General features: G+C 34.6%; 1 protein-coding gene across 1 annotated transcript in view; it reads left to right on the top strand.

Moving 5' to 3' along the window:
- orb2 (cytoplasmic polyadenylation element-binding protein orb2) overlaps nt 1-15,100 on the top strand; it is a 43,594-nt gene that overhangs the window by 12,056 nt on the left and 16,438 nt on the right. Inside the window, exon 2 of the mRNA XM_013307974.1 lies at nt 4,412-4,496. Within this exon, the coding sequence (XP_013163428.1) occupies nt 4,412-4,496 (85 nt within the window). The remainder of the gene's footprint in view (nt 1-4,411; nt 4,497-15,100) is intronic.

Genomic DNA, 15,100 nt, shown 5'->3' with positions numbered 1-15,100 from the left:
CCGTGCAGATAGAGTCGCGTGCGACAACTAGTATCAAAAGAGGCCATAAAACTGTATAAATATGATTTATATACTTGCATCAGTCATTTCATCAAAGATTAGATATACATAATATATCTGTCAGATTGTTTATCTGTGCCGATAATGGATGATGTGAATATTTTTCTTCAAATTTCGAATCAAAGAACTTGTCTTTGACAATTACGTTTAAGAATATTATGAAAAAAACTGTCACTTTGCCGTTGCCCATAGACATACGCAACTGCATATGCGTTGCCTACCTTTAATCGACGGAGGAGAGGATGCACAGAAAGATATTTTCCCGTTCAATGCATCCTCTCATCCGGAAAGTCAACTTCCACTTCCCATCCTATCCTTATAAGAAAATGGGTGGGAAGGGAAAGAGGACTAAATTAAGCTTCTGGAATATTTTTCGATAATTTTGGATATTGCTTTTTCACACAAAGTCTGAGTACAGCACTAGGTGAATCATAAAATTGGTACCATTTTGACAGATGATTTGTCATTCCAAATAAATATTGATAAGATATAATATTATCTATGGAAACTAGAAAATTGATGAAAATATTAGTCAACTTTATCTTATATAAATGCGAATGTTTAGATGTATGTTAGAAGATATCTCCGGAACTGCTGAATGGATCTTGCTGAAATTTGTCATACATATAGAACATAGGCTAGTAATTAAAGTTATTTAATTCCGAGCTGACGGAGTCGCGGGTTACATCTGTAATATTTATAATATTAAAATTTGTTATAAAACAAAACGTCAAAATATGACGTATACATTTTTTTTAATTTTATGACCTGGTAACATAGACCTTTAGGTCATATCTTATTTGGAAAATATTAATTACTTTGGATTCACTTAAATTCGTCGTTTAATGACGTATACATGTTTTCTAATACCCATAGATAAGGTAACTACGTCATGGGAAAATGCATAGATTAGTTAACGTAGACGCGACATAATAAAATTATAAACAACGCAAGCGATATCAACTTGAATTCGTTAATTTCACTGCAAACACTTACATTATAGAACTAAAACATTAGCTTAGTTTTGACATTAACAGAGACGCGCTAGTGAACTGTCAAAATTGATTTTGACTTTTGAATAAAAAACTGTTAATTTATGTCTCTGTTTAATTAAAAAGTCTGGATGACTGAGCTTTGCTCAGTATATTTTTTTTAAATTGTGTTTTTTGGAAATTATATTTAAGTACGAATTACTAATAAAATGATGAAATGTGAATATTTTTCGATTTAACCGATAGAAAAAGTTAAGTTTACGTTTAAGTTGATTATCGATAAAACACGAATAAAATGACATTATCTAAAAATGATTCCTAGCTAGATGGATTTATCGCCCCCGAAACCCTCTATATACTAAATTTTATGAAAATCGTTGGAGCCGATTCCGAGATTCCAATTATATATATACAAGAATTGCTCATTTAAAGATATAAGATAAAGAGAAAAGGATATATACTTTATTAAAATATCAATTAGTTAAGTGTATTGTAAAATTAATACTCTAACCTAAAGGTCGTTAGACAATGGAAGTTTATAACAAAGACGCATCGGATAACAAGAGAACGTCTTTGACGTTGTAATATCTTGCAATTAACTTGAAATTCACGACTGGAATAACTATATAAAGAAAACTGTTTTATAATACACTAGCTTTCACCAGCGAATCCGTCCGCGTGGATATAAAAAAACTTAATTAGTGTAGCCTATGTGTTCCTTCAGACTATGTTCTATATGTATGACAAATTTAATCGAGATCCGTTCAGACGTTCTAGAGATATCTTCAAACACCCATCCACATCACATCCATCTAAACATTCACATTTATAATATTAGTAAGTTAAATAAAAAGCAACTCTTCAAGACATAAATTCGAAAAAAAATGAACAAATAGTATCCTATGTCCGTCTCCTGGCTCTAAGCTACCTCCTCAACAATTTTCAGGCATATCGGTAAAGCTATTCTTGAGTTATAAATAGTGTAACTAACACCACTTTCTTTTATATATATGGAAAGATATTATAATAACGTTCCATATGTAGATTTAAATGACATTCTTATGATGAAGGAAAAAATCGTGATACTGCAAATATCTGCGAAGAAATTCAAAGATATGTGTGAAGTCATTCCGCACTGGTCCTTTACTATGGCTTAGGATAAAAAATACTATGAAATATATAAAAAAAGGTCTTTTTCCCTTCTTTCTAATTCACGTATCTAATGATAAAATAACATTGTTTCTTGTTCGGTGTATAACAAGATATGTCAACATATTGGAGAACCTTGTTATAATAGCAAGTATAAGTTTGAGAAAGTTTGCTATGAGAATTTATGTAGGCGCTCGATACGGAAAATAAATTGTGTCAAGAACCAAAGTTATGTATTCGAATCATCTTTATTTAGGTTAAAAGGTTTTTTTTAATGTTTTTAAAGGAAGTATGCTAACAAATTATTTAGTTCAACATTCATTATGCTGTTAATTAATTGAGGTTATATGTTGTATGTAAAATAATATATGTTTTATTAAAACACATCAGACCGTAGGCGATTTAATCAAGTTTAACATTGTTATAAATTTAGAATGTTGGCTATGGTTTAAATTTTAATCTATGGTAAAAGGGGCGTATATGGGGTTATGTGTCAGCGACCCGAATTCGTTGTGGGATTTTGTCCGTTATCTATATAATATGACAAAGTTATCTTGCATGTAGAGACGTCCTCATCACGATTCTGTTAGAAAATATGTAGAAACCACGTATAGTTTTTTTATTATTCTAAAATCCTATGAAAGGAAAATAATTATGTGATAAATTCATTTGTCGATATAACCAATATTATATTTATGTAGGTTACCATTACCGCTTTGTAAACAGTGCACTTTGTTTACCATTGTACAAAAAAAGCAATGTATACTGTACTGCCGTATTTTCTCTCTAGCCTGAGCATTACTGCGGCGTTCTGTATAAAGCCCCACTGACCTATTTCCCCCTTACGCAGTGTGACGTCATCACAGCATTGCGCTACCGCGTGCCCGCAATATACTAAGTAAAGTCGACTCTATGCTAAACATTTTAAAGTCGAAAATCGTTAGAAATGACTTCCGGATTAAAAGTGACAGGGGAATTTAAACTTTATGTAAACGACTTAAGGTTAAATTTGCTGTGTGCTTATATCTTAACCTTTTAAGTATGTTCCAATACAATACAGGTAGGCGTTTTATTATTTTTTCCTCTTTCATAACATTTTAAAGGTTAGGCTTTAAGGGTGTTTATTTTTTTTTTCGGTTTTATGCACCAAAGAGTTTTGTTTAATTTAGTGTGCCAGTTTTGTTAAATAGATTGACAAAAATAACACGAAAATAACTCACGCCTATAACCCAGAGGGATAGATAGAGATTTAATTTGGTGCCCACGTACCTTAACTCCCGCCATCCTAACGTCTAAATACACTTTGGTTACCTTTTAATACCACAAAAACTCCTTTTTCTAAGGAATGAATGGAACGGGGAAGTGGATTCGTTGGAGAAGACGCATAGGAAGGGAAATATCCTATTTCTGTGCGACCCTTTTTCCGTCTTTATCTGTGGATGTCTATGGGCAGATGCTTGCTTATTCCCTTCCTCTGGTATTGCTGATGTCCATGGGCGTCGTTGAACACCTCGGTGTTCCCGCTGCTCGTTTGCCCCCTTCTGTTATAAAAAAAGTACCTGAATGACCGAGCTTTGCTCGGTATTTTTTTTAAATTGTGTTTTTTGGAAATTAAATACGAATTACTAATAAAATGATGAAATATGAATAATATTTTTCGATCTTACCGATAGAAAAAGTAAATTTATGTTTAAGTTGATTATCAATAAAACACGAATAAAATGACATATTCTAAAAATGATTCCTAGCTAGATCGATTTATCGCCCCCGAAACCATCTATATACTAAATTTTATGAAAATCGTTGGAGCCGATTTCGAGATACCAATTATATCTTTATATATATAATTCTTCTGTGCGTGTGTATGTCACTGAACTTCTCTCAAGCGACTGGACCGATTTTGATGAAATTTTTTGTGTGGTTTCAAGGGGATCTGGGAATGGTTTAGATTCACAATTTTGTCCGCTGGACAATGTTTTTTTAATTAATTTTTAATTTATTAGCAGTTGTTGATTTTGGAATGTTTTACATTGGATACGACAGACGGCGCTACCATCGCAGTGTCAAATTTTAAAGAATATTCGAATTAAAGACGTGTAGACAGAACAACGTCTGTCGGGTCCGCTAGTATATATATATATATACAAGAATTGCTCATTTAAAGATATAAGATGTGGGTCATAATAATAATGTTTTCTTTTTTGTTTTAGGAGAGAGGTGGATTAGACAACATGAGATCATTGGAGCACTATCTAACAGATATCATGCGTGCAGATACATCCGATCACATGAAAGGTAAGTAATAGAAATAAAGATCATCATCAGCTCACTATACGTCCCCACCGAGGGGCTCGGAGCATACCCTAAGTTAAGGGTGATTAGGCCATAGTCAACCACGCTGGCCAAGTGCAGGTTGACTTCACACATATCTTTGACTTTCTGAGATATGTGCACCATCACGATGTTTTCCTTCACCGTAACAACGTCGGATAAATGTACATATGTAAATCGGAAATCGAAAAACACATTGGTACATGGCGGGATTCGAACCCAGGACCTGCAGATTGCAAGTCAAGTGCTTGACCCTTGAGCCACCAACGCCTCAGAGACGCCTCGCCTCGAAATAAAGTTAGTTTATATATGGACAGGCTATAATCCATTATAATCTGTGCCTATTTGAACTCCGTCATTTTGGCGCTAACGGTTGTGGTTGGTAGTAGTGACGATACGAACTAATAATAGAGAAACTGACAAGAACTGCATCAGGTGCGTTTAATTAGCTGTCAATTATAAACAATGGCCTATCTATTTATAGAAATCAGTGGATTTCATATAATCTCTCTCTGTCGCACATTTGAATGCGTTTGTATATCGCGCTAAATATCAAATGCATAAAGACAAGCTCCAGTAAATGAATATTCCTAGGCATCAACATCTGTTCACTATACGTCCCCACTGAGGGTCTCGGAGGCTACCCTAAGTGAGACTATGTGATAGTGAATGCTGGTCCAGTGCAAGACTTCACACATTTGACTTTCTCAGATATGTGCAGCATCACGATGTTTTCCTTCATCGTAACAACATAGGGTACAGTACATATGTAAATTTAACACATTGATATATGACGGGATTCGAACCCAAGATCTGCAGATAGGATACTTTATTTCTACGGTCGTTATCTTACTAATATTATAAATGTGAATGTTTAGATGTATGTTTGTTAGAAGATATCTCCAGAACAGCTGCATAGACCCGCTGAAAATTGGCATAAATATAGGACTTATTCTGGAAGAACACATAGACTACTAATTTTTTTTTAATTCCGCGCACACGGAATCGCTGGCGACTAGTTAAATATATATCCCAGGGTATTCGTCTTGTTTATTCTGTCGACCCCGTTATGTCATATAACCAATATATTACTTTAACTATACGCTAAGTAGGAAGTCACGGTAAATTAACACTTGTTTGTCTGTCCGTGTGTTAGTTACCTATCGTATACAATATAATGTAGGTTCATATATTATAATTTTGGTTTTTAATTTTTTTATTAATTAGCTAACGTCCGAGACTCCGTCAGCGCGGTATTTAAAAAAAACTTAATTATTAGTCTATGTGTTCTTCCAGACTATGTTCTATATGTATGACAAATTTCATCAAGATCCGTTGATCCGTTTCAGAGATATATTCAAACAAACATCCATCTAAACATTCGCATTAGCAATATTAGTATGATTACCAGCGCTATTAACCGTGGCATTAAAAGTTGATACTATAAAAATATTGTTTTTTCAATTTTTTTCACAGTAAACGAGAGGGATGGTCATATGTTTTTCATTTCGGTAATATAAGATGCATGTTAATTGTGAAACATTGTCGACCGTGCAGAGTACACTGGATTGCAAAACACAGTGACAACTCTGTCGCGATGTACACTACATTGCAAAATAGGTGGATATAAAGTCACTAGATGTGACCACAATTAAATAAAAAAAATCTTATTGTCAACACAATTAGTGTGCGTCCCGGAAGCCTAATTTTAGTCCTCTTTCCCTTCCCACTCTTTTTTTCATAAGAAAAGCATGGGAAGTGGTAGTAGACTGTTCGGATGAGGGGATGCATGGGAAGGGAAAATATTTTCTTTCTGTGTATCCTCTTATTCATCGATCACTTGACTTGGTAACGAAAGCGCGCTATTCGCGAGAAAGGATCCTAACTAATAATGTTAAATGTATAATTTCTCTAATTCTTGAATATAAATATTACTCGATACTTTTCAACTACGCTCTGTCGCTTCCAGTATCTATATAAACGTAATGCGCTTACGCAACTTATTGTGGCCCAGCCTTTTGTGTCAAAGGCCTTGGACAGGTTGTTAGCGGCTCTGTTTCTCTGTCACATTGTCTATGCATATTCATATAACGTATGATAATACTAGAGTAACTTAAAGATAAAAGGGCAATGTTTTTTACGAATACAGACTAACAAAATATAGAGGGGTACATCTGTAGGGGAAGACTTAAGAAGAAATGAATAAGTGACACAGTTTTTTTATATCATAAGGTGGCAAACGAGCCAACCACCTGGAATCGCTGAAATAGCGAAGTGATCGTTACCCATAGACATACGCAATTGCATACATTGCCTACATTTAATTGACGTAGGAGACGAACAGAAATAAAATATTTTCCTTTTCCGTGCATCCTCTCATCCGGAAAGTCCACTTCCACTTCCCATAATTTCCTTAGCAGAAAAAGGGTGGGAAGGGAATGAGGACTTAAATAAGGCCTCCGGAACAAACAGATGAGACGAAACGCGGATTTTCTTCCATTTGAGGCGTGTCTTCTGTGTGGTCGTGGTATTGCACTGAGCAAGGCTAATTCGTGCGATGATTAAAGCGGGCTCTACCACTGTTAAACGACGTTACGACTAAGATGACATAAAATCCATTTAAAGGAGAGACTGTCGTTACAAGAATTAATCTACGTACAGGGTAATAGACCGACTAAATCTTTGTCGGTAATTAATGTATAAAACCTACTTAAGCATAGAAAATGGTACCAAAACAAGATATGACAAGACAGTTTCGGTACGACAAGGACCGTTTTTTTATCTATTTGTTGTCAATAGATCGAAGGATATGAAGTTTTTTTAATTCCATTTGGGTAAAGTCGCGTGCTGTAGCTACTTAATTTAGAAGTTTACGAAATGCTACCAAATCATTAGTAAAGTTGATCAAAGATTTATTGTCCTAATAAATATCGTTTAAAATAACAAAACGCATCTTAACACGTCTGACATTTTCAGTTTGGCGCGCGGCGTGTACCACAGGTTATAAATAACTCGGGGCATAGACGAAAATTGTTTCTAAATAGATCGCCTCGTGACTGCAATTATGATGACAATGAATTCCTTGATTACGGGATAATTGGAAAAAGAAATTAAAGTATATAATACGAAGAGGGCGTAAAGGCATATAATCTCTTTTTATCTTCTTCTGTTATGTTTTTTTAATGGACAGTAACACATCTGTTTTACCTTGACGTAACTATGTTAGACATACCAGATAATAGAATACTCAACTAGTATTTAAGGCACTGACTTCTGTCAATGGACTGGTTATAAGACGTAGTGTTTTGTGCGTATTTGATTTTCGCCATTTTGGCGGTGATGGTAGTGGGTTTTTAACAGTGGTGTGGATTTAAACTATTAATATAGATAGAATTAGCTTAATTAAATTAGGTAATTTAATCAAGCGTGTTAAAATCGGAACGTAGTTGCCTTAAAAGCTATTATTTTTAAGTAATCGCCTACACATTTATAATTTCAGTGGTTTAAAGCGATACCAAATGTTTGCCAACTTTTCGTTTACATATAACAGATATATGATTGCTTCTCGGGCGAAGATCGTGTAACTAATCTCACTAATATTATAAATGCGCAAACTTAGATGGATGTTTGTTGGAAGGTCCCCGGAACGTCTCAACGGTTTTTAATGATATTTGGCACAAACTTAGAACATAGCGTCCCGGAGGCCTAATTTAGTCGTCTTTACCTTTCTACTCTTTTTTATAAGAAAAGCATGGGAAGTGGAAGTAGACTTTCCGGATGAGAGGATGCATGAAAATGTTTTCTTACTGTGCATCCTCTTCTCCGTCAATTAAAGGTAGGCAACGCATATGCAATCGCGTATGTCTATGGGCAACGGTCACTTCGCTATTTCAGCGATATCAGGTGGCCACAGACTCGTTTCCCACCTTATGATATAAAAAAAATAGTCTGGAAGAACACATAGGCTACTTACTAAGTTTTTTTTTCTTTCGGCGCGGGAGGAGTTTTGTGTGATAGCGAGTGTTAAATTAAAGCAAGAAATTTCTTTTCTAATAGTTAAATGTAGTTGTACTTAAAATGCATTTAGCATAGAACTGAACGGTTATTATGTCTAGTAAAACCTATTTACATAATAATCTGAAAAGGAAATGTCCCAATTAGTGGTAATTTATGGACCCCTTCCCGCGCAACTGCTCGGAAAATGAGAGCCGGCCATTTTGTATGCTCACCTTTTTACTGAATGAATGTAAAACGCGTGCGAGTCGTTTTCAATTTAGTCGCATTATAACAGTAAATATACTGATAATTTCAGAAGGCGATAACATTTCGGTATTGTGTTTTGTTTTTAATATGACAGAAGCGTATTTAATCTATGACAATAGATTTACGCTACAAATACGATGAATTTAATATTATTTTTAAGGCACAGTTTACACAAAACAAAACTATTTGATTTTTCTTTTATTAAACTTAATTATTAGACTATGTGTTCTTCCAGACTATGTTCTATATGTATGACAAATTTCGTCAAGATCCGTTCATGCGTTCTGGAGATACCTTCAAACAGACGTCCTTCTAAATTTGCGCGTTTATAATATTAGTAAGATAGCTAAGGAGTAGAACAAGTTACTTTTATCAGTATTTCCGTCCAAGTATGACATGGGTGCATCGACCTTTATGGATAGGCTATAAACCTTGGTAATTTGTGGCTATTCGATTTTCACCATTTTGTTGCCGATAGCTTTTACTAGCGTTGGTGATGATTCTAACCTCTAATAATAGCAAGAGAATTAGCTATAAGTAACAAAGTAAAAGTTATCAAAGCAATTACTAAGGCATTTATCTATTTATAGAGATCAGTGCCTTCAAGAGTAGAATAGAATCATTCGCGGTTCTGTGGCAATGGGATCAAAATCGAGAGATAATTTTTTGTTTTAAATTAATTATTATTGCCTTAACTGTCTTCTTGTTTTTTACAGATCATAGTTCTGCGGAGAGTTTTAATCTTGCAGGCATTTTGAGTTTTATAGTAAACATCTGTGGCCTTGATCGTAACTTCCGTAATAGTAAATTCAGATATGACCGCTGATGAAAACAATAATCTATATATATATATATATAAAAGAAAGTCGTGCTAGTTACACTGTTTATAACTCAAGAACGGCTTTACCGATATGACTGAAAATTGGTGAGGAGGTAACTTAGAGCCAAGAGACGGACATAGGATACTATTTATTCATTTTTTTTCGAATTTATGCCTTGAAGAGCTGCTTTTTATTTTACTTACTAATATTATAAATGCGAATGTTTAGATGGATGTAATGTGGATGTACACTAATTAACATATTTATATATCAACGCGGACGAAGTCACAGGCGACAGCTACTAAGTCTTATAATATTGTATAATAAACGACATCTTAGTTTATGTCGTAAAAATATAACCTAAAATAACGCATTGAAAATGTCAACATACATTTTAATTTAGCCGGGTTATAGATAAACATCGTTACGTAGAGCGAGTATCCGAACTGGCAGCCAGTAGAGTTTGCGCGCCGAAGACGAACGTGCGTCTATCGATCGGACGAAAACTGGGCCTTTTCGATTTCAACAGATAACAGTTTAAAATATATATATATAGTGCGTAAAATAAGTGAACGAATGGAAATAAAATAGTGGTAAAATTGGTTTGTTTTAAAGTGATTTTTTTACTACAAATATTATTTATGTTTTGATGTGGTTCGTGATATCGTAAATAGTATAATTTTAATTATTAAACTTATTTGATAAGAGGTAGGAAGTGTAACAAGATTAAAAATAGCTAATTACAGTAAAGTCATTTTGAATATTTTTTTTAAATATTGCAGGTACTTATTATTTAAATTACTAGCTGTCGCCCGTGACTCCATCCATGTATTAGTAGCCTATGTGTTCTTCCAGACGTTCTACATCTATGTCTATGTTCAAACAAACATCTAAACATTCGCATTTATAATATTAGTTATATTGCTTTATCAGTCTGAAAATATTGATGTTTCGTAATTTTTCGAAACCACACAAGAATAGACGATTGCATTTTATTATTTGATTGTTCGATTTTATGACTACCGTTGCGTCGGTCTAGAACTGTACTCCCTATTCAACGAGTAAATGTTAATCGTAATACAATGATTGTGGACAGCAAATTGTATACATAAAGCTGTATTTAATCCTACTAATATTATAATTGTGAATGTTTGGATGTATGGATGTTAACAAATATCTCTAGAACCACATAACGGAAGTCGATGCCATCTTTACTATCCATACTAATTTTATAAATGCGAAATTAACTCAGCCTGTACTAGTACCATATTTAAAAGTTACGTATAATAGAGGGAAGTTCCCTTCATGACAATAAAATATTTATTAATATTATAAATCCTTGAGAACAGACTGACCTCTTTTTTGTTCCATAGATTAAATATTCATGAGAGAATAATTTATTATCTATGCATCTTTTAATTAGCTTCAAGTGCAATGGATTTTCGCAATAATGAATACGATGTATAAAAGATACGAGTATTTAAAACATTATATAAGCACTATCTTAATATTACAAATGCGAATGTTTAGATGTATGTTTATTAGAGGTTATCTCCAGAACGGCTGTATGGATCTCGCTGAAATTTGGCTTTGTTGTAGAACATAGTCTGGAAGAACACATAGGTTAACGATTATGTTTGTTTTTTATTCCTCGCAGACAGGGTCGCGGGTGAAAACAAGTGTTATAAATGCGAACATTTAGATGTATGTTTATTAAAAGTTATCTCCAGAACGACTGTATGGATTTCGCTGAAATTTGTCATAGATGTAGAACATAGTCTGGAAGATAACGTAGGTTACTTATTTTTTTAATTCTTCGCGAAGTCAAGGACAGCTTGGTATAAAATAAAAAATACTGATAATTTTGGCGGGTAAAATTTGACATTTCCTTTTTTAAATTTATCTTACCCGCATAAGTGACACTACGACAGCACATCAGCGCCCCTTGTCAGTGACAAAATGTCACTAGATCCTTGTCATGTCGTAATTGTTTTGTCATGTGTTTTATGTCTCATTTTCTATGTCCGTATAGGTTATAACTTCTGACAGATCGCGATAACAACTCTCATTCGCGGTATGATTTTATTGACACTGAATTTAGCGGCAAAAGTGATATTTGTTTTTTTTTTATTCAACGTTCGGATACGCGTATCTAATGTAATAAGCATAAGGCACGTTGTACACAAGGCAAAGTAACTCGCTGAGTTTAGTCGCCAATGACAGTCGCTCGCAACTTGTTTGTCAATATCGTCGTGGTAAAGACGCTGTAATAACCAAGATGGCGGAGCATACAGTAGACATCTAGTAGCTATGTGTGTACTGACAGAGTAGACTAGCGACACTTCAACCTTTTTTTTTCAAAGGGGAATGCTTTAGGCGTACTCCGTGCCTCGGGGAAGGCACGGTAGTTATGTGGGATTTCTCCCCGAATGGGAGCATACCCACTAAACCCCTCTGTTCCCTCATACCCATAATGTGGGACGCCACGGGATCGTATTAACTTACCACCGCTACGCAGCTGACCAGCCCGAGAATAGGGCTCCTTAATGAGATCTCAATGGGGCGCTGCACCCGTAGGCGCTCCTCAAAGACGACACCGTGCAATGCAGATTCGGGATTCCCCGCCTTCCGCTGGGCGGTTCTTTAACCTTGTGTGTATGGAACGCAAGCAAACATACATAGTTACATAGATTTACGTTGCTTAGTGTACGAGGTGCCTAATTCGTCAGCTTTATGTCCTCGCTTGAATCTGTGTGTCTATGTAACAAATACGTAGGTTGTGTCAGGGATTCTCACAATGTTGTAATATTATACTATTAAGAAGGTGAATCTTGATTTGTACCTTGGTTATTTACTTTGACTTAAAATACATAAAAGTAGATTTTAAAAGGCTGTAAACAACTTTCATCATCAGCTCACTATACGTCCCCACTGAGGGGCTCGGAGCCTACCCTTAGTTAAGAGTGGTTAGGCTATAGTCAAGCACGATGGTCAAGTGCGGGTTGACTTCACACATATCTTTGACTTTCTCAGATGTGTGCAGCATCACGATGTTTTCCTTCACCGTAACAACATACGATAAATGTACATATGTTAATCGGAAATCGTAAAACCCATTGGTACATGGCGGGATTCGAAGCCAGGACCTGCAGATTGCAATTCAAATGTTGATCTCTGAGCCATCGACGCTTTTAATTTTTTTATATAAATAAATAACATTGCACAATAATAGATAAGTTTCCTTGACATATAGAGCGAGGTGGTTGTAAAAAGTATTTATATGTTTTAAAAAACATGCTTAAATATTACCAGGTTGAGGTGAACTGGCGAAAAAATGTCAACTGGTATTCCTAAATTGATGTATGTTGATATTTAAAATAGCATTCGCCTAATCTTACTTATATTATAAATGCGAATGTTTAGACGCATGTTTGTTAGAAGGTATCTCCAGAACGGCTGAACGGATCTAGATGAAATTTGTCATACATGTAGAACATAGTCTGGTAGAACACATAGACTAATTAGTTTTTTTTTATTCCGCGCGGATAGAGTCACATAGTCATCTTGTACAACACTAAATATTGATTGCTGTTTTTCTTAAATTACTATTTACTAACTGTCGCCCGCGACTCCGTCCGCGCGGAAATAAAATAAAATTAATAAGTAGCCTATGTGTTCTTCCAGATTGTGTTCTATATGTATGATAAATTTCATCGAGATCCTTCAGAGTCAATTACTAACAAACATACATCTAAACCAGTCTTTCCCAAAGTGGACGATAACGTCCCCTTCAGGACGCTGAAGGTCTCAAGTTGCGGGTTATAGTAAAAGTTTCGTTTAGAATTCTACGTTATCATACATATATAGGTCACTATAATTAATTAATTTGAAGTTATAGTGGTTTTTAAATATGTGAAAATATGGGGGCGTTAAAAAATATTTATTCTCAAAGTGGGCAGTAGATAAAATAAGTTTGGTAACCACTGATCTAAACATTGGCATTTATAATATTATTAAGAAAGCTGATTTGTTATTACGAATATTTTGGCAGTAACCCACGATCGTAGACAGAAAATATTTTCACAAACGTAATATAAACATATACGTTACAATACATATTTAACCTTGACGCTTTACCGTTGCTAAATCAATAGTGATGCGCCTATTGTCGATAGAATGTTCTAGTTAAGTGTAGTTTGAAAGTAGCAGCAGTGATCGGGAAAACGAGGAGTAAAAGATTAGCGTGGTTTGGACATGTTATGCGGAGAGATGATATACGCAGAAAAGTAATGAGATTGAATGGGATGGCTTCAAAGGTAGAGGAAGACCAAAAAAGTATGGAATAACTGTGTGAAAGAGGATATGCGTAAGAAGGGGGTAGACTCGGATATGACGGCTGATAGATATGTATGGAGGAGTACATACTGTGCTGACCCTCGATAGGGATAAGGGCAGGTTGATGACGTCTAGTTCCATACATGACGGCCATTTTGATATTTCCATTCTCTCAATTATTTTGTCAAAATTGTGATATTTTAAATCTTATATGATGTTATATGTTACTAGTAATATAAATGCGAATGTTTGTATGGATGTTTGTTAGAAGTTATCTACAGAACAGCTGAAATTTGTCATAGATGTAGAACATAGTCTGGAATAACATATAGGCTATTTATTACGTTTTTTTAACGCAACACGGACGGAGTCGCGGGTGACGGCAATAGTATTATAAATAGAGGTCTAACTTATCTTATATATATAAAATTCTCGTGTCACAATTTTCGTTCCCATACTCCTCCAAAACGGTTTGACTGATTCTCATGAAATTTTGTGAGCATATTGAGTAGCTCTGAGAAACGGCCAACATCTATTTTATAATCCCGCGCGGACAGAGTCGTAGGCGACAGCTAGTTAACATTATAAATGCGAAAGTTCAGATGGATGTTTGTTAGAAGCCAAAAAGCCGCATGGATCTCGCTGAAATTTGACATAGATGTAGAACATAGTCTGGAAGAACATATAGGCTACTTAGTAAGTCTTTTTAATTACGCGGTGACGGAGTTTAGGGCGACAGCTATTGGATATTTTGCAATATTCGATTTTTTTATGATATTAACAGTTTGTTTTTGATTAAAATAGGCTTTGGATTGGAAGAATCTATTGTGAGGTTAACGTACGTAATCTTTCAAAACATGTTATTCGCTATTCGAAAAGTTAAAAAGATATCTTTCTTATCTTTACTTATCAATCATCTCTCGGTATCTTTATCTTACATTCCTTAACAATGTTCTATGGTTATACAACTAAAGGAACTAAAATTTAAAATATATTCGGTAATTTATTAAATAACTATTTTAGAAAACGATATCCAATTTGAGACTTAACTGTAAGGGTTTTTATAGAATACTAGAAATAATATAAAAATCAAAGTAAGATATCTTCATTTTATTTAATTACAAGTTTGTTGCCACGAATTCGTTCGCT

The sequence above is a fragment of the Papilio xuthus genome, unplaced genomic scaffold (genome assembly GCF_000836235.2).
Source record: "Papilio xuthus unplaced genomic scaffold, Pxut_1.1 DF828037.1, whole genome shotgun sequence".
Lineage (NCBI taxonomy): Eukaryota > Metazoa > Arthropoda > Insecta > Lepidoptera > Papilionidae > Papilio > Papilio xuthus.
This window is presented reverse-complemented; position numbering and strand designations above follow the sequence as displayed.